This window comes from Arabidopsis lyrata (genome assembly GCF_000004255.2).
Source record: "Arabidopsis lyrata subsp. lyrata unplaced genomic scaffold ARALYscaffold_1, whole genome shotgun sequence".
In the NCBI taxonomy this organism is placed as follows: domain Eukaryota; kingdom Viridiplantae; phylum Streptophyta; class Magnoliopsida; order Brassicales; family Brassicaceae; genus Arabidopsis; species Arabidopsis lyrata.
In genome coordinates this window covers 15147659-15168940 of record NW_003302555.1, presented here as the reverse complement: position 1 = coordinate 15168940, position 21282 = coordinate 15147659, and the positions used below count along the sequence as shown (strand labels likewise).

Sequence of the window (21282 nt, the reverse complement as noted above, 5' to 3'; positions counted from 1 at the left end):
TGTAAATTATAACAGTCAACAAAAAATCAACGTATAAGTCAACACAAAGTCAAAAACAAAAATTCAAAGATAAAAGGCATACGAGTCTTTTTTAGCTAGGTATATTGTCACTAGGGAGATCATTAGTTGGGGTTTGGTTCATATGGGTATGATTTACCTCAATCTAGTGGTTTAAGCTCCTAATTATAAACTAATCCACTTCCATGGTACTAATTTATTCACTAATTAGTAATTACTCTTAATCATGCTAAGAAACATAGTGATCATTAACTTCATGCTTAAACACCCTACAAAGCACTCTAAAGATCAACTTTTATTGGCAAGATTATGCTTTGCTCTTTAAGATTGAAATTGACATTCCGTCAAACACTTTGTATGCATAAAATGTCTATGCTTAGAATTTTAATTTTCCAATCAAATCCTAGCCACAAATCCATTCCTAATGATAGAATCCTTAATTACTAACCCTAAGTTTATATATATATTTTTTTAAAAATATATAATATGAAATATATATGAAGATAAGCAAAATCCTAGGCAGAAAGAACCTCTGGTCCGTGCAAAATCTGAATTAGCTTTTGATTGCTCTGTGGTAGAGGTAAATTATATATATTCAATATTGTCCTGCATGAAGAGTCTGTTCCTGGGGCGCACACAAGGTTTGCAGTCCAATTGCTTTGGTATTAATTCGAAACAGTCAATGGTTAGTACGAATCATGGGAACGAAAGTCTCTCCGGGGCTACAGTGCATCAGGAAAAGAACAATACGAAGTCGATGCTTAGTAGCTCAGAGGGTGAAGAATGCATGAGTGCATGACTGAGAAGAGATGTAGCCACTATAGCACAGCAACAAAAGATATCGAAAAGACTATTAGCTACATAAAAAAAGAAATGCAAGAAGCAAGTGCAAAAGCTTGTACAAGAGCACAAGGAAAAAAAGACGGAGCTGTTGAATATATATGTAGACAAGAAGCAAAAACTTGAAACTAGAAAAAAGTTGGAAGCAGCAGTAATTCGTATTTCCAGTTCACGGACCGGTACCCAAGTGGATGATCTCAAACGGCTGGATGATGAATTTGAAAGAAAGTTTGATGAAATCAAAAGTGAGAAAATGATAGAACAAGTCATGTGGGTCCTGATGCTGATAACATTTTGTACCAGCAGAACAGGAAAGCTCGTTCTCTTGACAAGGAAATTCCTGATGAGTTAGGGTTGCCTATGCCACACCCTGCGTTTGTGGTAGAGACGAAGGGTGCTGCTGAATCGGATCAGGTACTAACTGGCCCTATAGAATACTTGATTCTTTGTTCATTTAATGTTTTCCTGCCAAAATAGCGGGTACCAATCAGATGCCTTTATTTTCTTATTAAACTCGCTTTTCTGGACAGGATGATCAAGATAAATGTCCTATGCCTTCTTCACCGGCTGGAAAACAATAAACACTCAGGGCCAGAATATTGAAGCACCAATTGAGCCCCAGTGTGCTGGATCAGAAACAGTAGAGACTACTGATTGTGCTGCATCAAATCAAGTAGAGCAGTCAACCTATGCAAGTCAGTAACTGCCCTGTGCATCTAAATATTACGTAGGTGTTTGTCAAACTACTGACAAATGATGTATTTGTGATGATCTTGTCCATGAAGGTGGTGTGGAGCTTTCAGCAGGTGTTACAGCTTCTGTTCCATCACTTCTAAACAATGGTACTGGACAGAGTGCCGTTCAACCTGTTCCTCAAATACTTTTCCGTGTGTTCGACGACCCGTTTCTGCATGAACTGGAGAAGTTGCAGAGAGAATCAGAGAACTCAAAGAAGACTTTTGAAGAAAAAGTCAGTTGTCCTCAATACTCAGTTGCCTCTAGTTTTGGTTTATTTTCTCACTATTCATTGACTGCTTGTGAGCATAAATCAATCTTGAAAGCTGAACTAGAGAGAAAGATGGCTGAAGTACAAGCAGAGTTTCAAAAAAAAAAATCAATGAGGTAGAAGCCGAACATAACACCAGAACGACAGTCGACAAAGATAGAGGCGAGTAAGAATCTTGTGATAATGAACAAACTGATAAGAGTATTGCGTTCTTGTCCAAATGTACCGACAAGAAGGCATCTCCCTCAGCAGCTCCAAGTGGTAAGTGCTCGAATAATAGAGCAAATTGGTTAGAGATATAAGGCGATGAACTCACAATAGCACTTTTTGTCCAGGTTGAATTCAGCACCTAGCACAGAGAGCAGCACAAGTGAACGCGCTGAGAAATTACACTGCTCCTGCTCCTGCTCCTGCGGCTCTGCAGCTTCAGTCATCTTTGTTTCCTACTCCTGCTCTGGCTCTTCTGCAGCTTCAGGCATCGTCATTTCCGGCTCCGGCTCTTTTGCAGCCTCAGGCATCTTCATTTACTTCTTCAGTCTCGCGTCCATCAGGCCTTCCTCTGAATTCTACGGTCTGCCCAATGCCTCAGCCAAGACAGCCACTCATATCCAACACGGCTCCAACTCCGTCAGATTCTCCTGCAACTAATCAAATTGCCAATGCAAGTCTACATTCTCCTGCACCGCACTTAAGCTCATATAGGCCAGCCCCTTCAGTTCCCGTAGACACAGCTACTCTAACCTTGTCGTTGCCTCCTCAAGCTTTAACATATTCAGCTGTATTAATTCAGCAGCAGCAAGAACAACAACCGCAACAAAGCTTGAGCAGTGGATTGCAGGGAAACAATGATGTGGTTTGTCTTTCTGACGACGAGTGATCTAAGTCGACAGGTGTTTAGGATCTAGTCATTGATGATTTACAGAGAGTTGATAATATGTATGTTTAGGATAAGTTGGTTGCCTAAAAAACTAATGACTTGGATGTGAATTTTGGAGTTGTGATTAATCTAATTCAGCGAGTCAGGGACCGACGCTGTTAGCGACGAGTCTTCTTGAAATGAAACGTTCTAATTTAAAATACTGTAGACTAACTGTATAAGCAGAAAACCCAGAATTATAAAGTGACCAATAAAAATCTCAAAATTCAAAGTTTGTTAGATTTTAAGACCCCAAAACTGTATAAATAATAAAAGACTCCAAAACACCAAGGAAGAATACTTGGAAACAATAGACTCAAAAACACCAACTTGAAAACAAAAGAAAACACCATCTGGAGGGGTCCTTAACATTATGATGTCCATGTGTCATGCATGTCTTTCAAGCTGCTCAGGCTCGTTGCATTTTGTGATTTGCAGTACAGGTCTTCCAGTTTTTTTGAAGATTTGCCATTGAGCAGCATTTCCTTTAGAATATTTCGCAGTTGTTGCAAGAAATTCTGGACATCCTTCCCATCTATTTTTTTCTCATCTTCTTCAAAAATGCGGTGACAGACAAGAAAACGACGCAATTCAAGGTCGATCATCTGAAACTAAACAAAAGAGAACATTACTTACCTCATCATGTGCATATTATTCACTTGATGAATGATCAATTTTTTAATTCGCTTACAAACTCTGATTGGCGTTGACTTTTGAAGTATAAAGCAGATCTCTTTGTCACGATTGACACAAAGACCGAGTCGGGATGATTTATCTCGGGACCATAACATTCCATTGCATCATTCCAATTCTTAAATGCCAAATCAGCCTGCTCATTGGCTGCATCATTCCATTTCTTAATTGCCAAACCAGCCTGCTCATTGGCTTCCAAAATACTGGCGTAGCAACTTCCATGATGCGCCGCCAACATATCATGTGCGTATGCGACCTTATCTTTCCCGAGAGACTCTAACAAAGCTGATGCCTCTTTTACAGCGTCATCGGCTGAAAGACGTAAAGAACCCTGAGTGTTTTCCGAGGTGCTCTTCAACTCAGTAGGTGCATCAACAGTTGTGAAGTTTACACACAATAATCTACCAAGCACAAGATACGTAACAGCAAGTTTCAACTGGACATCATCTCTTGTCGTTTCTGGAAGCATTCTACGCTTTTCAAGGGCACGACTGACTCCTTTCTTTGCTTCCATGTAATACTGGAGTGAGCGGATGTATTCTTTTGTTGCAAGCTCCAGATGAGTTTTTTTCCGAGCTTTAAGCTTATATTTCATCATCTGCTCCTCCTTTTCTGAACCCAGATTTTGGCGTAGAGAACCTAAACTGCAGTAGCAGCCTATAAGATTAGCATAATCACCGCTGTCCATACATGCCTGAGCAGATTTAACCATTGCGTCTTCACATTCCTTGAAGTTTGCGATTTTGTAATATTCCATACTAATTCTATGCCATACCCACGCTTTCCTTACGTGAAGAGAAATCAACAACTTACAACCGCTTGGTAATGCTTTTTGAACTTGATTATAACAATGCAACGCAGTAAACAGGTTTGTTTCTGCATCATTCTTCCTAGACTCCTTGAGGTATTTGAATATCCCACCTCTCTCTTCCTCCTTGCTCTTGCTCTTGCTCTTGCTCTCTTCCTCCTTGCTCTTGCTCTTGCTCTTGCTCTTGCCGCCCTTGCCCTTACCTTTATCAACCGGGCAGAGGCAATTCACTAACAAACATGAGGCACATTCATGCCTGCATGTCGTTAACTTGTTCTTTAACTTGTTTCCTACCTTTTCATTATGAAGCCGCACTTCTTCCTTTACCACTTTTTTTTCCGTTACCACTTCAGACCCCTCTGATGAAAGAGGAATTATTATAAACTTCGCATAGATATCACCAACCAACAGCCACACTTTAGCCCAGAAGAGGTGTTTTGGTGAAAGTTGCTTCAAACTGGTATCGTCTTTCACTTCCTCTGTTGAGTATTCCTCCTCTTTGACCCACTTCGCAAATTTTGGGATATCAAAAGGCCGTGAAATAGAATCGCGCAGCGTAGAATCAAACAGAGTCTTGTCATAACTGTGTGGTAGTGATCCATAGATGGAGCAAGCTTCTTTTATAGTACGCAGAGCTTGGTCCAGCTTTTCCTCCTCTTTGTAAGCTTCACCCAAAGAGAGATAAGATTCACCAAGAAGCATAATTAAACCCCACAACTTCTTGTCTATTATAGATGTTGAAAGCCAATCACCCTCCTGCTCTGAAGACGGTAGTTGTTTCTGCATGTCCGTGAGAAACTTTATAGCTTGTGAAATATGGTCAACTGCTAGAAATGATTCCTTCTCTGCTGTTTTAGGCTCAAACAACTTTTTGTTAGTCATTATGAGCCTTGCCAACTGCTCGCGTGCACATGCATGAAGAACCTATTCAGCATGGTGTTACTAATTAGTACCCATCAATGTTTAAAAACAGAAAAAAAAAGCTTAATGATATTTAGAAAAAGAAAGAAAAAAAAACGTATGACAGAACACTACCAGTGGCAATGAGCTTGCGCATGAAGAGTGGTTCTTTGAAGTAGTGGAAAAGTCAAAGAGCTTAATTTCATCTTCCTCAGCGCTTTTGTAGAGCTGAAAAAGAAGAAGACATAAAGTAAGTAGTGACATCTACTAATGATAATTCCAAGAAAAAAAAGTAATAGTTTGGCAGAATTACCCAGTAAACTCCAGGATCCCCTTTGCATTTTGATTGAAGAAACCTTAGAACAGCAGGGCCGTTTTGTTGAACAACACGTGAATCCCCAGTTGGTAGAAGAAGGTCATACCCTTGGACAACACTGTTCTGATTGTAAATCGCTAGCTTGGGCACACTGGTCAAATCATTATTAAGCCAAGCTTTAAGCCATGTTAAAGTTGAAACCTGTAAAGAGAATGATTAGCAGAGAGTCTACTGAAAAGAATAAAGAAGAGAATAATTCGGGCCGGGGTATAGTAACCTGTTGGCTAATAAGAGGCGAGAAACCCAAGCTTGCGACCGCATAGTTTACAATGTCGAACCGAAGCAGATCACGGCGTAAGATGTGGAATGGACAATTTGGATCCACGTCTCCTGTAGGTTTAGGCTTCCCAATGAGTCTCTCGGCCTCTTCAACATCAGGTCTGCATCACACAGGAAGGATAATTCTGTTAAACTCAAAGAAGAAATGTGGGAAATTGACGTACTCCATTAACAAAGAAGAAGGAGAAAACAAGGGGAAGTAAACAGCTCCTTAGATTCTAGGGAAGGAAAGTGGTAGACGTGATGAATACAATCGACTAAAACAAATAACTGGTTATCCTAGATAACAAAGTAAATCCTATCAAATTCCTAAAATATAAAGAATTCTCATTGAAAATTGCATAACTCTAAACAAAAGATAGAATAAGTAACGCTCACCCGGAATTTAAGGCAAGAGTCTCTATACGCCGCTGAACTAATATGGAGACCCGAAATTTCGGGTCAGCTGGCTTCCAGAATTGTTCAAGAACTTCCACAGGTGCAATAACATCAGCAAGAGCCTCGTCACCTTAACCAAATTACGTACTAGTCAGAGGAAACCCTAAATACTCTCCAATAACCCTAGATGCTTGAAAAGAGTAAGACATACCTGCTAGCTGCACGTCCTCACCGATCTTCATCTCTGCGACGGGTTTGGTTCGCATCTTTTTCGTTCGTTGAAAATTTTCGGGTTTAAAAATTCTGAAACTGACGAGATTAGGGTTGAGATCGATCAAAGAAATTAACAGAATCCCAAGATTTAACGAGAAAGAATGAAAGTGTTTTCTTTTGAGATCGATATATTTCATATTATATATTTTTCCTTAAAAGTGAAATATATATATTTTTTTAAAAACTTCATATTCACTCTTGTAACTGATATATCGATAATTGATTCATTTATTACAGTGTTAAGTATATGTTTTTAATAGAAAAAAAACTAGACAATTGATTACAAGATTTATTTTTGACAAATATTCATTGCAACTGTAATGGGAAGTACTCACTCCGTCCCACAAAGATGAATTTTTTAGAAAAAAAAATTTTCCTACAAAAATAGAAGTTTTGTGTTTCCAATGTCAAATTTAAAACAATTTATCTATTTTACCCTTATTAAACAACAATAAATAATATACTCTTTAAAATGTGTTAAAAAGTTAAAAGGTTAAAATTGTTATTATACATTATTTCTTAAAGAATGTGAAATTTCTAAAAAATCTATCTTTGTGGGACAGAGGGAGTATCAAATAAGATTTTAAAAGTAGATAAACCAAAAATGAGATATGTATTTCTTTGTTTTCACCATTAGACGAATAAAATCACCAAATTTTTTACCTACTTAAAACTTACATATATATCATTTCTTTTTTCTAGAATTCAAATTTAACTTGATTTCAGTAGATAATTGTGATCTAAAATAAAAATAAAACTTGTATGACAAAGAAAAGCAAAATCTATGGAGAGAATATAAATAATTAACTTTCACTCATTTTAATGATTTCATTTTCATCTAATATTTATTTATAATGATTTTTATTGAGCTAAATATATTTTAGTATATAAACACTTAGTGAGTTGCACTTAAATTAAAATTTTATAGGGGTCATTTAAAATAATAGTTAATTATAATTAGACTAGTTTTAAAATTTTCATGGGTGTCAATTGACCCCAATTCTATATCACTATCTCCGCCTATGCATTTCTATGTATTTGTAATTAGACTCATTAAGAATGCAAAATCAAAATGATAACAAAAAGAACAATTCAGTGGCATAAAACCTTATCATAAGATGTGTGGTGACCACCTCCCAAGCCACCATAATGATTGTTAATGGCATATAGCCCATAAACATATGACTGGCCGTCTTAGTTTTTTGCATACTTGCTTAAATCTACATATGTACTATTAGTTTTGTAAATTGTTTCGAAGTCTATAAATGTTAGCTGTGAAATGCATTAGTAAAGTATATTACATCCAATAAAATTAACAATCTGCTTTAACAATCAAATCTAAATATAACAAATGATAACAAATATATCCGAAATTTATAATATTCTTCTAAAGGATGAAAGTAAAAAAATAAAAAATCTCAGTCTTGTCCGAAAATCACATTACAAAAAATATGAACAGTTAATTTAGTTTTTGCACTCAATATTTAATGTGATTAGAAATGAACAGTTACTAGACTTGTAACTGTGACTTCTCTATATATATTTTCCTAAAGTAAATACAATGGAATTAAATAGTTTACATATATGGAAATAAACTTCTTGCTCAAGGTATTAAACGGATTGTTGGAAATGGGCAGGAAATCAATATATGGCATGATAATTGGGTCCCATCTAATCCTCCTAGACCAGCTAAACACAATGGCGATCCCGATATATCTTTGCAGTTGGTTAAAGATCTTTTGATCCCAGGAACTCATAGATGGAATGATCATCTCATAAGTAGTATTATTGCCCCTGAAGATAGGCCTTTGATAAAATCTATTCGGCCATCTTTAAAAGGTGTCTCTGATACTATTTCTTGGATTCATTCTAAGGATGGAAATTATACTGTTAAATCTGGTTATTGCTTGCTGCGTCAACAGGCTTGTGCTAAGGCATCATCTATAAACAATCATGCCTCTTCTAATCTTTTCAAAGATATTTGGCATGTGAATGTTCCCTCAAAGGTTAAACACTTTTGGTGGCGTGTTTTACATGATGCTTTACCTGTTGCAGTCAATCTGAGGAGAAGGAGTTTGAATGTTAACAGCATTTGCCAAATGTGTGGAGAAGCTGATGAAACGGTGAACCATCTGTTGTTTCAATGTAGACTATCTAAGGAGATCTGGGATCTGGCACCGTTACAAAATCTATCAGGTTACTCTCCAAACACTTATTCTCTTTTGGATAATATACAGATGATCTTAAGGCTCAATGAGAATCACCAACATAATCTGCAACTCCTTTTCCTTATTGGATGGAGAATCTGGAAAATGCGGAATGATCTAATTTTTCAGAATAAAAGGCATTCTATTCCAGACACAATAAATAAGGGGCTGATAGATATTTTCTCTTTGGAATAAAGCATGTGATTTGGATCAAAATGTAAAGGCGAGCCACAACGCTACCCAACAGTTCATCAATGCAGTTCCTCATACGTTTGAAGAGGCAATAAGTAAGTGTAACAAATATTGCTGCTTTGTAGATGGTTCATGGATCTCTCCTTTACATCAAGCTGGGGTTGGATGGGCACTTTATAACAAGCAGTCCAATCTTGTCCTAAAAGGATCGTCAGCTATAGATCCAACTAATTCACCTCTTAAAGCAGAAGCAGAAGCTCTAAGATTGGCGGTTCATCATATCAGAAATTTGGGATACACTGAAGTTACTTTTGCAGGAGATAATGTCGATCTTTATAAGCTGTTAGCAAGGAAAGAAGCTACACAACCATCAGAAAGATGGAATCACAATACAGTCTCTACGTACATCAGAGACATTCTGCAGATGATCAATGGTGATACCACATTCAACTTTATGAAGATCTCCAGAGAAGCAAACTTGGTTGCTGATTGTTAATGGGTTTGACAAAACCAACAATTTGGGCCTACATGGGCCTGACGAAAATGGCAAAAGAAGAACAAAAGTGGTCCATCATAACACTTATATATTCTCTACGTTGGGAGAAGAAGAAGTAGTGGTGGTAGTTGAGAGTGACAAGACAATCTAAAGAGAGTTCTAGAGAAGAGAGATACAAGAGCTTCCCAAGCAAGCTTTCTTCTTTCTCTTTGTTGATCTTTGATCTTGTTCTTCTTGAGTGCAAAAATCTGTAAACCAAAACAACATCACAAGTTTGTGGTGTGTGTGTAACCTCTTTGACATAGTGAAGCTTTGGGAGCAAGAGATCTCCCCCGAGACGTAGCGGGCCGTGAACTCGGTTATCAAATTCTGTGTTTGTTTATTTAGCAAGTTAACTCACTCACTCTTTGATCCACACTGATATTTTAGCTAAGAGTGCAAGAACAAACCAATCAAGTTATGCAATCAAGTGGAACAATGTATTCTGATGTTTACTAATGAAATGGTAATTGACGACAAAAAAAAAAAAAAATAGTTTACATATATACATTTGGGAACGTAGAACACACTTTTACTCTTTCTTCATTTTATGAATGAAGACAATGTCCAAGTAGTTTTCAAAATAATTATGTTCTTTGATATGAAGAAATACAATAATAGCTTTTTTTTTTTCTTTCTCATAACTATACAACAATAGCTAAGAGGAGAAGATTCATTTTTGGGTCTAAAATCAGTAATAGTAAACCAATTCCCACATAACATGTAGCGACATTTACTTGAACGAACTTAATAGTAACTAGTGTAAAACAAAACCGATGTGATTAGTAACTATATCTTTGAATATCTCAACGAAAATAAGAACAATATGCCAATTTCTTCCCTACCTAGTCACGATAATATGTTTTTCGCTGTCCAACTCACTGGGAATAAAATAATAATAAACCCTAACAAAACAAGCTTTAGAATCTGAACTCTATTAGTCAATCAGCTTTAGAAGAAAATATTAGAGCATGGGATCAATGAATGGATCTTGAGCAAAGTAAATAAATTCTATCATGAATCCTAAAGAAATAATGGCTATTTTCCGACTAATCCATTTTCATATCCGATGTCTCTGATTCACTTTTCACTCTTTGATAGAACAAAACGTAAGCAGCCGGAGTCTTGATCTCGTATTCATTTACAGCTGAAACACGGCTGTCATCAAAATCATACCATTTGTTCTCATCCATCAACTGCATAAGCAAACAGCCACATATTAGATCCATGTAATTGTAATTAGACTCATTAGGAATGCAAAATAAAAATAGATAACAAGAAAAACCAATTCAATGGCACAAAACCTTAGCGTAAGCAGTGTAGTGACCACCTCCCAGGCCACCATAATGATTGCTAATGGCATACAGCTCGTAAAGATATGACTGACCGTCTTTGTTCGTTACATACTTGCTTAAATCTAGACCATGAATCGGGAAATTCACTAATGTATCAATCTTATTCTTGAAATATCTGCTATACGTGAACCGTTTCAAGTGGAACACAAGAATATCTGGCAACTTCCACAAGTCTAGCTTCTTATTCGCTTGTCTATGTTCTTTGCAACCAGGACAATACCACATATCATCTGGTCCTAAAGGCTCTTCCGCTAGAAAAGCTTCCAAGCACGAAAACAAAGATATTTCCTCTTGCCTTATCTTCTTTGCCAAGAAACTTGTTTTATGAACCTCAGGTAGATCATTCAAGTAGCTGGAGTCATATTTCTCATGCTCTTTCTCATTCCACTTGACTAGAACCTTTGTAACACTACCAGGATTCACAACAGAATCGGAATCAAGTAGCTGGAGACTGAAAGAATGGTAATCTGGCAAGAGGCTGAAAGATAATTCTCTATCATCAACTGCATTATCTTCTGTTTCAGTGTCTCTAGATGATGCACTTCTGGATGATTCATCTGCAACATCTGGAACGTGGCTATTCTCGTTTTCACTATGAACTATGGATGACATATGAACCCGGCGTAGAGGTGACAGCAATCCGAAGATGCTTGCAGCAATGTCAGATCCAGTAAGTGGTTCTTTGTTGATATAAGTGACAAGGGGAGTTCCAAAAAGCTTTGGGCCTCTGCCACTATCATACCTGTGAAATTTGAGAATTTTAAATCCATTAGAAGTAGAACTCAAGAAGGAAAAAGAAAAATTCTTGAATGACAGATTTTAAAGTAAGCAAGCTAACTTTTCCTGCTCCCCATGAAGAATTTCAAGTTTGACTTTTCCTAAACCTTTGTGCATCTGGTTGAACCGATATGCCACAATACGTTCATTGTCTTTTATCCCATTCAACAACTCCAGGGGATTCTCAAAATATTTAAAGACCTTGTGGTCATATACCTGGGAAGATAATACCACAATTTAGTTGAGTCTTTTTTACAAGATGTTAAGGAGAACAAATATAAGAAAGAGACTCACTGAAATTATTACCTCTGCGAGTAAAAGGCTTTCGTCATTGTTTAAGCAGCAAGCAGTGCCTAATGCATTACTGAGGTCTCTACAAGAACCATCTTTAGGAACTGTTACAGTGTATGGCATCGGAAGATGGCTTCCATCGCCATAAAACACTGTAACAGTCATTGATCGAGTGCGACTCGATGGCAACGGCAAAGATAAGTACATGAAGGGATCAAAGGTGATCGAGATTTTTCCACAATCTGGGCAGACCAGTGTTGACTTGTATTGTCCCTGAAGTGAAACAGACCGCATGAGGAATGGTCAGAACAGGCAAAGAAGAGGCAGTAACTTCAAATACATTTTGGGTTAACAATAACCTCAAATACTTGTTAATATACATTTAGGATGGAAAAAGGTTACAAGAGAGGTAAGAAATGCTTTACTTGGCAGACGTCAACTATCACTGAGTCATTTCGGGCCTTGTGGTATTTCCACTTTTCTTCAGCTACTTCATCATCTGGACGACCATCTGAATCTTTAGCTTCAATATAAGGTTTTCGTTTTACCTTGTTCAAGTCTTCATGGAGCCCATCCAATAAGAAAGCAAGCATTTCCTGGAACAATGAGCTAACATATCATACATCAAGAGATAAAGAAGCACTGGTTTCCTAGTGGAAAGGAAGTAAAAAATCCAAGAGATACACAGATTTCCTCCAACTATTAACCATGCACCATAAACCATTTTAGAGAACAGGACTTACTTGAGAATCATGCTGATTATAACCACTAAATTGTGGAGCAAATCGAGCCAATTTTGTCTTAAAAGCACGTGGAGCAACTGCATTCTGTCCAGATGACCACAATTTCCTCAACAGCTCACCAAATGCAATTGCAAGCTCACCCTGCATTAGATATATAGATTCGTTTGAATGGCTTCACATGGGAGAATATAAACAGAGACAAAAACTCTCAAGCTCTTACACGCATTCCCAAAGGATTCTCTGCATTTATGTCGGAGCTGTAATCTTGTAGAAAATATTCAACAATAGGGGGAGTATGGGCCAAACACTGAAGAGTACTATTCATGAAGCATGTATTTCCCAAATTCTGCAATCCTCCTAAACCTCTCCTCTCTCCTTTCCCAAAAGTACTTGAAGAAACATCATCTTCGAAAGCGTTTCTCCCAAAGAGGCTAAACTTGGAACCGTTGGAGTGACCATTAGATAAGTTCCCCCCACCACGCACAATATCCATAGCATCTGACCTCGTAGGCTCTAGAGGTACCAGAGCTAATTCATTTCCGGCCAAGCTCATGTCATATTGAGAAGATGCAGAACCATCAACATCAAGAAGAATCTGCATGGAATGCACACATCAATGCTAAACAAATATAATTATTGTAAATAAAGGCTAGCCAAAACGAGATGTTGGTTCAGTGACAATTTAAGAGCTCGAAATTAAACAGAAATATTGAGAACAAACATAGACCAACGGCAAAAAGCATCTATCCAAGGAGTTTCAGCCAATAAAAAGTTCATGAGAAAAAAAATTCACAATGACCTTATATGTATAAACAATAATAAAGTAAGAGAAAAAGGCAATCCATCAAAAGCTTTCATGTAACTGAGAGAGTTTTCAAGTCACACTTACATCCTGGTTTAGTTGAAGGCCTGATTCCTCCACGCTTTTTTCAGATGAAGGATCCAAGAGTACACTTTTCTTCTTCTCAAAGTAATCCCAGATGCGAGCCTGCTTACACAAAATCAAATATTGAGCCACCAATACATCTTTGAATAAAAAAATGAGGTATATCATCATCGCCTAAGACAAAGAAGAAAAGAAAAGCTTTCGAGTAGACACCTTTTCTTTTGCTACCCCTCTTCCAGCACAAACCATCTCATAAAGTTGACCTATAGAAGCCTGGAACATCAACAATCCATATCAGATATAAACAATAATCGCACATAGTCTTTCCCATTTCATAAACACTCCAAATGGTCTATAGTTGTTCACAGCCTAAAATACATACGCAAGGTGGTACGCAGCGGGCATCGTACCTGTTTGCTCAACCTTATGATGGTAGTGCTTTCGTCTCTACTATCTGTCAACTTAAGACAGAGTGGGTAAACCTCCACACTAAAGCTCTTAGTGTAAAATCCTTGAGAGATCAACTTCCTTGGTAATGGAGGACCTCCTTTATACCTGAGAGATATAGAAGCAAATTAGCCCACTGAAAGCATCCCTCAACAGTAGATGCAAGAGGAGAACGGTTGGTCATGTCATCATTCAAAACAAAAACCCAATAAACTGGTGAATTATAACATGAATCACCATTCAACGAGTTTTCTCCAAACTTGTTGAGGAACTAGAGTATAGTCGACGCCTTCCTCCAGCATGATACGAAGCTGCGGATCACTAGCATCACTTTCACTATCAATTATATCATGATTATCAATTGGACCAGGCCTGGTAACTTCTGAAGTCTCTTCTGTTAGTAGGCCAACAAATCTCTGCCACCTTGTATACCACCTGTGATAACAACAGATAAACGTTGAAATACATCCAAATCTGGTCTAAGGATATACAACATAGGACAAGGGATCGCAATGTACAAAGACCTATTTGAGATAACGAAATACAAGTTTCCCTCTTTCAAATCAGCCTCCGCTTCGTTATTAAGCTCTGTCACAATACGTCTCTCTTCCTCAGGAGAATAAGGAACTTCACAAACTCCGGTGGATTCAGAATCAGGGATTGTCATCGTATCCGAATCAAACTACAAAAACAAAATCAAGATCCGTCAAACCAAAAAAAAAAAGAAAAAGAAAAAGTCAATGACGATTCAAAATTTGCCAATCGGGAATATGTCAACGTACAGTGGAATCGGAAGAAACAGAACAAATTCGAGAAATTGAAGGAAAGCGAAATCGAGATAAGCAGTTTTTCCTCTGTGAACAAAGAAGAATTATTAGAAAGAGAAAGAAATTGTCAAATCGGAGAGACTCTAGATTGGAGGAAAAGAGAGAGAAAACGGACCACGGCGGAGAGAAATCGGCAGAGATGATAAGAAGAGAAACGACGATCCCTTTTATGTCTTTTGATCGTCTTCACTAAACAACGGCCATTCTCATTCATTTTTTTATTATTATTATTTTTAACCGATATATATATTCATATTAATGTCACTATGCTTTGATTTTTATTTCTTACTTTAACATTTTTTTTATCTTTTTATATAAGAAAATTATATTGAATTTTACTAGATTTGGATGGAATTATAAACAGTTGAGAATTATATTCCTTACCAGAAATTTTTCCCTTTAAAGAGTTAACATTTGTAAAGCAAAGTATATATTATTATTTGCCTTTTTCTCTAAGTTTTCCTATTTAGTTTGCGTAAATTCAATTTCATCCTATAAAAAATTGGACACTTTTTCATTTTTTTTTCAGTAATAAAAATGGTATTTTTTTCATGAAAAATAGATATATTACCTTGTTAGAAAATTGCATTTTAGAATACTTCCTCCTATCTCTTTTGGAAGTTTGCAGAGGCCAGAAGAGGAATATGGATAATAAACTATTTCTACAATTGGCTTATTTCTGTTAAATATATAAATTGTCTTTGATTTAGTGAAAAAAGATGTCTTTGTTAGATATAATAATATAGATTTTTCTATCTTAAAAACTGCATATCATTGTCATTTACTTTCAAAAGAACTCCTTTTAAATGCTAATAGCACGAACTGAGATATTATATCTGATCAATCATTTAAATTGAATCTTAAAAGTCTTTATTTTCAAGAAGACAATAAGAAGCACACATCATCAAGTTAGATTTTTTGTTCCTAACTTTATATCATGCCACAAAAACATTATTACAGCTCACAAATATTGAAGGTGCTCCCGCAGTAGTAGTGATAGTACTTAACCGGTAAATTCGATATATTGCCGCAACCATTGTCAGGAGCTTCCATTGTATTTTCACAAGATGTAGTGTCCACATAGGCAGTGACATTCTCTTTGGTCTCTGTGTTGGTTAGGGACTGAGTTTGGTTTACATCAAAATAATATATATCAAAAGAAATATGACCAATAGGAAAAGAATTTGCAAATCAGAAGTATATAAAACTAATTTCTCATTTAAATAGAACTGCCAAAACAATAATCATGAATTTTACTCTCATTTTAGATGGAATCATAAACAGTGAAAATATTATTCCTTTCAACCATTTTTTCTTTAAAGAGTTAACCTATATAGCAAAGTATCTTGGAAGAAAACAAACATCAAATTAGATTTTTTTGTTCCTAACTTATATTTTACCACAAAAAGTCAAAAACGTAAATACAAGCTCACAAAAAGATCATCCCATTCCCAATATGTCCCTCTAGACAAGCTTAAATTATTAGTATTGTCTACTGAGAAAAAAGCTTTTTGGTATAATACACAGAGCTACATAATGCATACACATATACTTTCTATATATTACATAGAGAGAAGAGAAATGAGGCTCATGAAGTGGCTTGAGTTTCCTCAGAGCTACTAGCAGAGACTTGTCCAGTACCAGTAGCAGTAGCGTGGCCCTCTTCTTCTTCTTCTTCTTCTTCGCAGAAGATGCTCTCGTCACTTGTTTCCGAGAACGCACCTTCCTCATCTTCTTCGCTTACCTCGTCTTCTTCTTGGTTTCTCTTTTTTCTCAACACTTTAATGCCTTTTCTTTGAAGCGAGAGCCTTCTCCGTTTTCTTGCTTTCCTTTTTCCTTTAGGAAATTCTTCTCCTTGAGAGTGATGTTGATGCAGTCTCTTCCTTCTTCCCTTACTGCTTTCGTTCTCATCTGACTCCTCCTCTGCTGCATCAAGCTTCCGTTTCTTTTTCCCTGAATTAGTCTGAAACAACCGCAAATATTAAGATCATTTTCTTTTAAGGTTATATGTTGAAGACAACAGAAAAGAAACATTATGTAGGGTTAGTCAAAAAACCTTGGGGCCACGATCAACCAGACGAGCCCACTCATGCCTATTCCTCAGGCAATCAAGAACAGCCTGTGAATGGCTTGAATATGCATATCGTTCTCCGTTGTGTTTCCTCAAGTGAGGCCAGTGCTACAAGAACGAGACCAACACAACACATTAGAACAGCTAATCTGTGACCTAGAGTATGATATGTCTCAGATCAGAAATATTTGGTAAGGAGACGTAATAATACCGGTAAGACTGCGTTACAGAGCTCCTCATATGCCATCCTCTTGCCTTTGCTCATGATTTCATTGATTAAGCCTGGCAAAGTTCGATGTACTGGAGTGCCGTTATTCCTAGGGGAACTGTGTGGAGAAGGCTTATTATGCTCATTCAACTCGCTGGATGAACACGGTCCGCTGCTTGTGCTTGTAGCCGAGTTTGGCGGGAGAAGTACTTTCCGAGAGGAGTAAGAAGAGGTTTTGGGGGTTTCATTTTCTTCCCCTTTGGAACACAAACTCCCCCCTCTGCTTCCACTGTCTTGTTGTGTTCTCCTATCAGGAGAGCGACGCGTTTTGGCACTCCTTGTACTGCATCTATCATCATCACGTAAATTGCGGTAACCTTCTTTGGATGCATCCTTGTTTTTCCTTCTGGAAAACTAGCCAAATAGATACATAATCAGCCAACAAGCTTGAGCCTAAAAGAGAGCATAGGCTAAAAGATAAGATAGAATTTATATCATACCGTTGTGTGATCCTTGCTACCAGAACTAGAAGTGCGCTTAAAACTAGGAGCGGTTGGAGACAGGGGCAAGCTACCAGGCTGTCTCAGGCGTGGTACACGAGGAACTCGCGGAGAGCTATTGAGTTGATGGTGCAGTCTTAACGCAAGCTGGTCATTAATGGAACAAACAAAACATGTCAAACAGTAGAAGAATAGGGAAGACAAACAAAAAGAGTAAGAATTCCATCTCACACACCTCTTCATCGCTCAGATTTGGAGCAAGGGAAATTATAGACTGCACAGGGTTCTTAGTTGATGACTGGAATATTGATTGTCCAGGCTTTTCATTTTTCGGGAAGGTCCCTGAAAGCGAATGTTTACTAGGAGCCTCGGAAGAACCACCATTAATCCGAGCTGCTGAAGATGTCTTTGAAGCAGAGGAAGACTCTCTAGTCTTGGAAACTGAAGAATGGGAAATACGATTATGCTGCATCGATTTCTTAGAGGTAATAGAAAATTTAGGATGTTTCGGAGCTTTCTCTGAAGGTTCATCATCCCCATCTCTCTCTCGGATCACATCACTGGAAACACAGTCCTCATCATTGGTATTAGCATCAGCATCATCACATGGTTGTTGCTTCGAGCGGGAAGACTTTTCCGTGGCTGAACTTGACGATGTTTTTCCAATGCATACTACCATCTTAGGCCTACCATTTCCTGAAACAGTGTGGGGAATAGGTCTGAAAGGCTTTGTTGGCTCTTGAAATAAACCAGATTCAGGCTTTGTTTCCAGAATATCTTTTTCTGCTTCCGAAACCACCAGTTCTCGTTTTAATTCCATAGCTTTGTTTCTATTGCCACTACTTATTCCTTCTGATACCACATCAACAGGCTGCGGTTTGTGATCATCAGGAAGTGAACTGCCCGGTGTCATTTTGTTAAGTTCAGAAGCTCCAGAGATCTGAGATACAGAGCTCCCTGACACTTTAGAATCCATAGGGTCTAGAGTCTGCAGGCCTACAGCTCCACTGGCACCAGTATCAGCTGTTTCTTTTTGGAATTTGTTCTTTCTAGAACTGACTTTCCCACTGTGTGTTTTTTCTTCACCTTCTCGTGTTTTACCAACCGTGGAAACAGGAGAAGGCTTCTGGGAACTTTCAGAAGAATCAACTGCATTATCTTCCGGAACGTCAGCTACTGTGCCTTGTCTCTGTAAAATAAGTAAATCGCCATTACAAATTATCAGTTGCTTCCCCATTGTTTTCTTAAGCAAGAGTAAAATCCTTTCAACAAAAGTACAAAAAAAAACCCAATTGCCAATTCAAACAGTTGTTACAGTCTACAAGACATCAAATCTTTTTATTTGATAAAATCAAGGCACTTCTTGCTACTTAAGCTTCCCTATTACTACCGCAAATTAATCATATAATAACTCATTATAGATCCAATTTAGGCCTTTTCTAGGAGGCCATGTATATCGAAGAGATCAAATAGGTTTGACCTAGACCAACTTGATGATAATTATTGAAAGAACTTCAATATTTGTTGCAAGATGAACCCCTAACAATATAATAATATCGATCTAATTAAGAATCATTCAAAGTAATTCATATTGCTATAAGTTTAAGCCAATCTAAGACATACCTCCTCCTCCTTATTAGCCTCATTGTGTGGAACATCTTTTCCTCCGAGGACAGAAGGATCAGTAGATGCAGAGCTCTTAAGCACAATTCGAAAATGATGACCAGCTTTCTCTTCCTGTTTTCCAGCACCATTGGCATGAACGTCAGAAAGATTCTGTTCTCTGGAGCATTCAACACCAATTTCTGTATTACCAGATTCATCACCGCCAGTTTCTAGAGCAAGGCCACCACTATTAGATTCTTCGAAAGAAGCTTTCTTGGCCTTTACACTCTTCGTGATCCCAATGTCGCTTGTAAAACCTTCTGCTTCTATGTCCTTACGAGATTCTGATGGTTTAGAATCACTGGCAGGTCGAATTCCTAGTAATTTGAAAAAAACAAAAAGAGGGTTTTTAAGAACAATGGAGATAAGATTCTAGAAGTGAAGCACATAATGGCAAATGAAAGTCTGCTAATAGCGTCATAAGGTCCAAAAAGTTGTTTCACTGACCTGTTTTACCGACAAACCCTTTCTTATCATCTTCTTCTTTGTCTGCACCTTCAACCTTCTTCTTCATCCGCTCTTTTGAAGCTCCGAACAATTCTTTTCTTCGTTTATTCGTGATCATAGGACGAAGCAACCTCTTATTCTTCTTCATGGCACCCTGAGAATGTTTTCTATCCATTTCGCCAGAGTCCCCACTATTGCCGTCTTTTGCACAACCAAGCTTCAAATCATTGGTTCCTTTACCATCTAGGCTCTTCATTCCAACCAAAGCACTCACAGGAGCAGCAATCACATTTTCCTTCGACATAGAAAACAAAACCCCTGCACCGTCATTTTCAATCTCATCCTTCTCTTGCTCATCCCAGCATGGAAACTCTCTATACTTAAAGTTAAACTTCTTCGGCACATAACCAGTACACTTCCACAGCTCCCGGGAGAAAACCGACGACAACCCTTCAAAAAGAGCCGGATCCCCACCCGGGATTCCTTGCACATGAACCTTTTCCTCGGTCGGAATTTCAGTCCATAACCTAAAAGGACGCTTCGGCGGAACACCCCGAGTACACGAATTCTCCATTCTCAAGGTTTTAGTAGGCAATTCAACCAACAACTGAGCAACCTCAGTCTCCTCGCTATCATTAACATTGTTCTTGCTCTTACACTTATCACAAGTAAAAAGCTCTTCTTCTTTAACAAAACGAGAACAACGAGTATGAACCCAAACACCACAATCATCACATTTAACCATCTCTGTTCCATCATCGTCATTCACACCACAAACACAATCCACAGTCCAAAGTTCATTACCCCAATCCTCATGAGGATCCGTACTCGAAAACCGATACGATCTTCCTCTCATCTCGCAAACTCTAATCTAACAAAACCCTAACCCCCAATTTCTATAATTCTTAGCCTAAACTACACAGAACAAGACGCTATGAAAACGAAACTAAAAAAAAACCCTATTTTTATAACAACCCAATTCGCCAATTCTAACAAACCCTAGGAATCAAAGCTCAGGATTTCAAGAACAAGAACCGTATCACCTGACGAAATTAAACTCCAGATTCTGACAGAAACAAGAACTCGACTTATGCATCTCCAGTTGCGGCAGTAACAGAGAAGCTGAAACAGAGATTCCAAATCATCCAAAGAAGTGGTGTTTGATTGTCGGAAGCGGAACTGAACAAGAAAGAAGCTATAACAAAATTTTCCGTTTGAAGTCCGTCGCTGGCAATTAACAAAATTAATTTACCGTCTCAAGTCCGTCGAGCTCTTTTTGGGCTTTATGTAATTATGGGCCGGGCTCAGAAGTCAGACCCATTTAATATGTTGTTTATTCCAACTTATGAAACTTGCTTTGACTTGGTTTATAATAATATTAGGAGTGTTGATTAGGACTTAGGGCCATATACATTTTAGACTGCTCCACATTATTAGCATTTAGCATATTTTATTATATTGCTCCAAAAGAACTCCATTTTCAAAAGTGATAAAAAAAAAAAACGAATTTGAAGGCGGAAGAAAGCGGAATAGTTAGTCAAATTGCTGAGAAACATAAGCAAATTCAACACTGAATCCCAAACTTCACTAGTAGATATGTAAGTTAAGTGCAAAATAGGAACGATTTGACTTAAGGCGCAATGA

At 37.7% G+C, this 21282-nt stretch overlaps 3 protein-coding genes and 1 pseudogene across 4 annotated transcripts; 1 reads left to right on the top strand and 3 right to left on the bottom strand.

Moving 5' to 3' along the window:
• The first annotated feature begins 1936 nt into the window (after positions 1-1936).
• On the top strand, positions 1937-2741 carry LOC9327076 (annotated as a pseudogene).
• A 236-nt stretch (positions 2742-2977) lies between these two features.
• Positions 2978-6599, bottom strand: LOC9327075. Of its 2 annotated transcripts, none has more exons than XM_021010886.1 (7): positions 6426-6599; positions 6215-6344; positions 5775-5937; positions 5495-5698; positions 5317-5409; positions 3472-5205; positions 2978-3391 (listed from the first exon to the last, which is right to left on the bottom strand). In XM_021010886.1, exons 1-7 carry the CDS (start codon positions 6478-6480, stop codon positions 3152-3154), a joined length of 2619 nt encoding a protein of 872 aa, XP_020866545.1. In that variant the 5' UTR covers positions 6481-6599; the 3' UTR covers positions 2978-3151. The 2 variants fall into 2 exon arrangements, with proteins under 2 accessions (XP_020866545.1, XP_002891013.1); XM_002890967.2 differs by having other exon boundaries at positions 2978-3385.
• A 3601-nt stretch (positions 6600-10200) lies between these two features.
• LOC9327074 (putative ubiquitin carboxyl-terminal hydrolase 11) lies at positions 10201-14964 on the bottom strand. The gene is made up of 14 exons (XM_002890966.2): positions 14863-14964; positions 14703-14774; positions 14445-14602; positions 14158-14355; positions 13884-14028; positions 13687-13746; positions 13477-13575; positions 12808-13182; positions 12588-12728; positions 12270-12440; positions 11860-12117; positions 11615-11769; positions 10726-11518; positions 10201-10617 (listed from the first exon to the last, which is right to left on the bottom strand). The coding sequence occupies exons 1-14, from the start codon at positions 14959-14961 to the stop codon at positions 10471-10473; spliced, it is 2871 nt and encodes a 956-aa protein (XP_002891012.2). The 5' UTR covers positions 14962-14964; the 3' UTR covers positions 10201-10470.
• A 1156-nt stretch (positions 14965-16120) lies between these two features.
• LOC9329804 lies at positions 16121-20867 on the bottom strand. Its single transcript, XM_002890965.2, has 7 exons — positions 19639-20867; positions 19150-19508; positions 17762-18715; positions 17527-17673; positions 17030-17440; positions 16804-16926; positions 16121-16710 (listed from the first exon to the last, which is right to left on the bottom strand). The coding sequence occupies exons 1-7, from the start codon at positions 20492-20494 to the stop codon at positions 16336-16338; spliced, it is 3225 nt and encodes a 1074-aa protein (XP_002891011.1). The 5' UTR covers positions 20495-20867; the 3' UTR covers positions 16121-16335.
• Positions 20868-21282: the final 415 nt, after the last annotated feature.

Excerpts from the sequence above, each read along its gene's own strand:
- LOC9327075 (XM_021010886.1), bottom strand. The coding sequence starts at position 6,480 with ATGCGAACCAAACCCGTCGCAGAGATGAAGATCGGTGAGGACGTGCAG. Across the intron at positions 6,345-6,425 it reads TGAGGACGTGCAGCTAGCAG|GTGACGAGGCTCTTGCTGAT; the intron begins GTATGTCTTACT and ends AATTTGGTTAAG. Across the intron at positions 3,392-3,471 it reads GTCAACGCCAATCAGAGTTT|TTTCAGATGATCGACCTTGA; the intron begins GTAAGCGAATTA and ends TCTTTTGTTTAG.
- LOC9327074 (XM_002890966.2), bottom strand. The coding sequence starts at position 14,961 with ATGAATGAGAATGGCCGTTGTTTAGTGAAGACGATCAAAAGACATAAA. Across the intron at positions 14,356-14,444 it reads TATTTCGTTATCTCAAATAG|GTGGTATACAAGGTGGCAGA; the intron begins GTCTTTGTACAT and ends TTGTTATCACAG. Across the intron at positions 10,618-10,725 it reads ACTACACTGCTTACGCTAAG|TTGATGGATGAGAACAAATG; the intron begins GTTTTGTGCCAT and ends TTGCTTATGCAG.
- LOC9329804 (XM_002890965.2), bottom strand. The coding sequence starts at position 20,494 with ATGAGAGGAAGATCGTATCGGTTTTCGAGTACGGATCCTCATGAGGAT. Across the intron at positions 19,509-19,638 it reads AGGGTTTGTCGGTAAAACAG|GAATTCGACCTGCCAGTGAT; the intron begins GTCAGTGAAACA and ends TCAAATTACTAG. Across the intron at positions 18,716-19,149 it reads AGGCTAATAAGGAGGAGGAG|AGACAAGGCACAGTAGCTGA; the intron begins GTATGTCTTAGA and ends CTTATTTTACAG.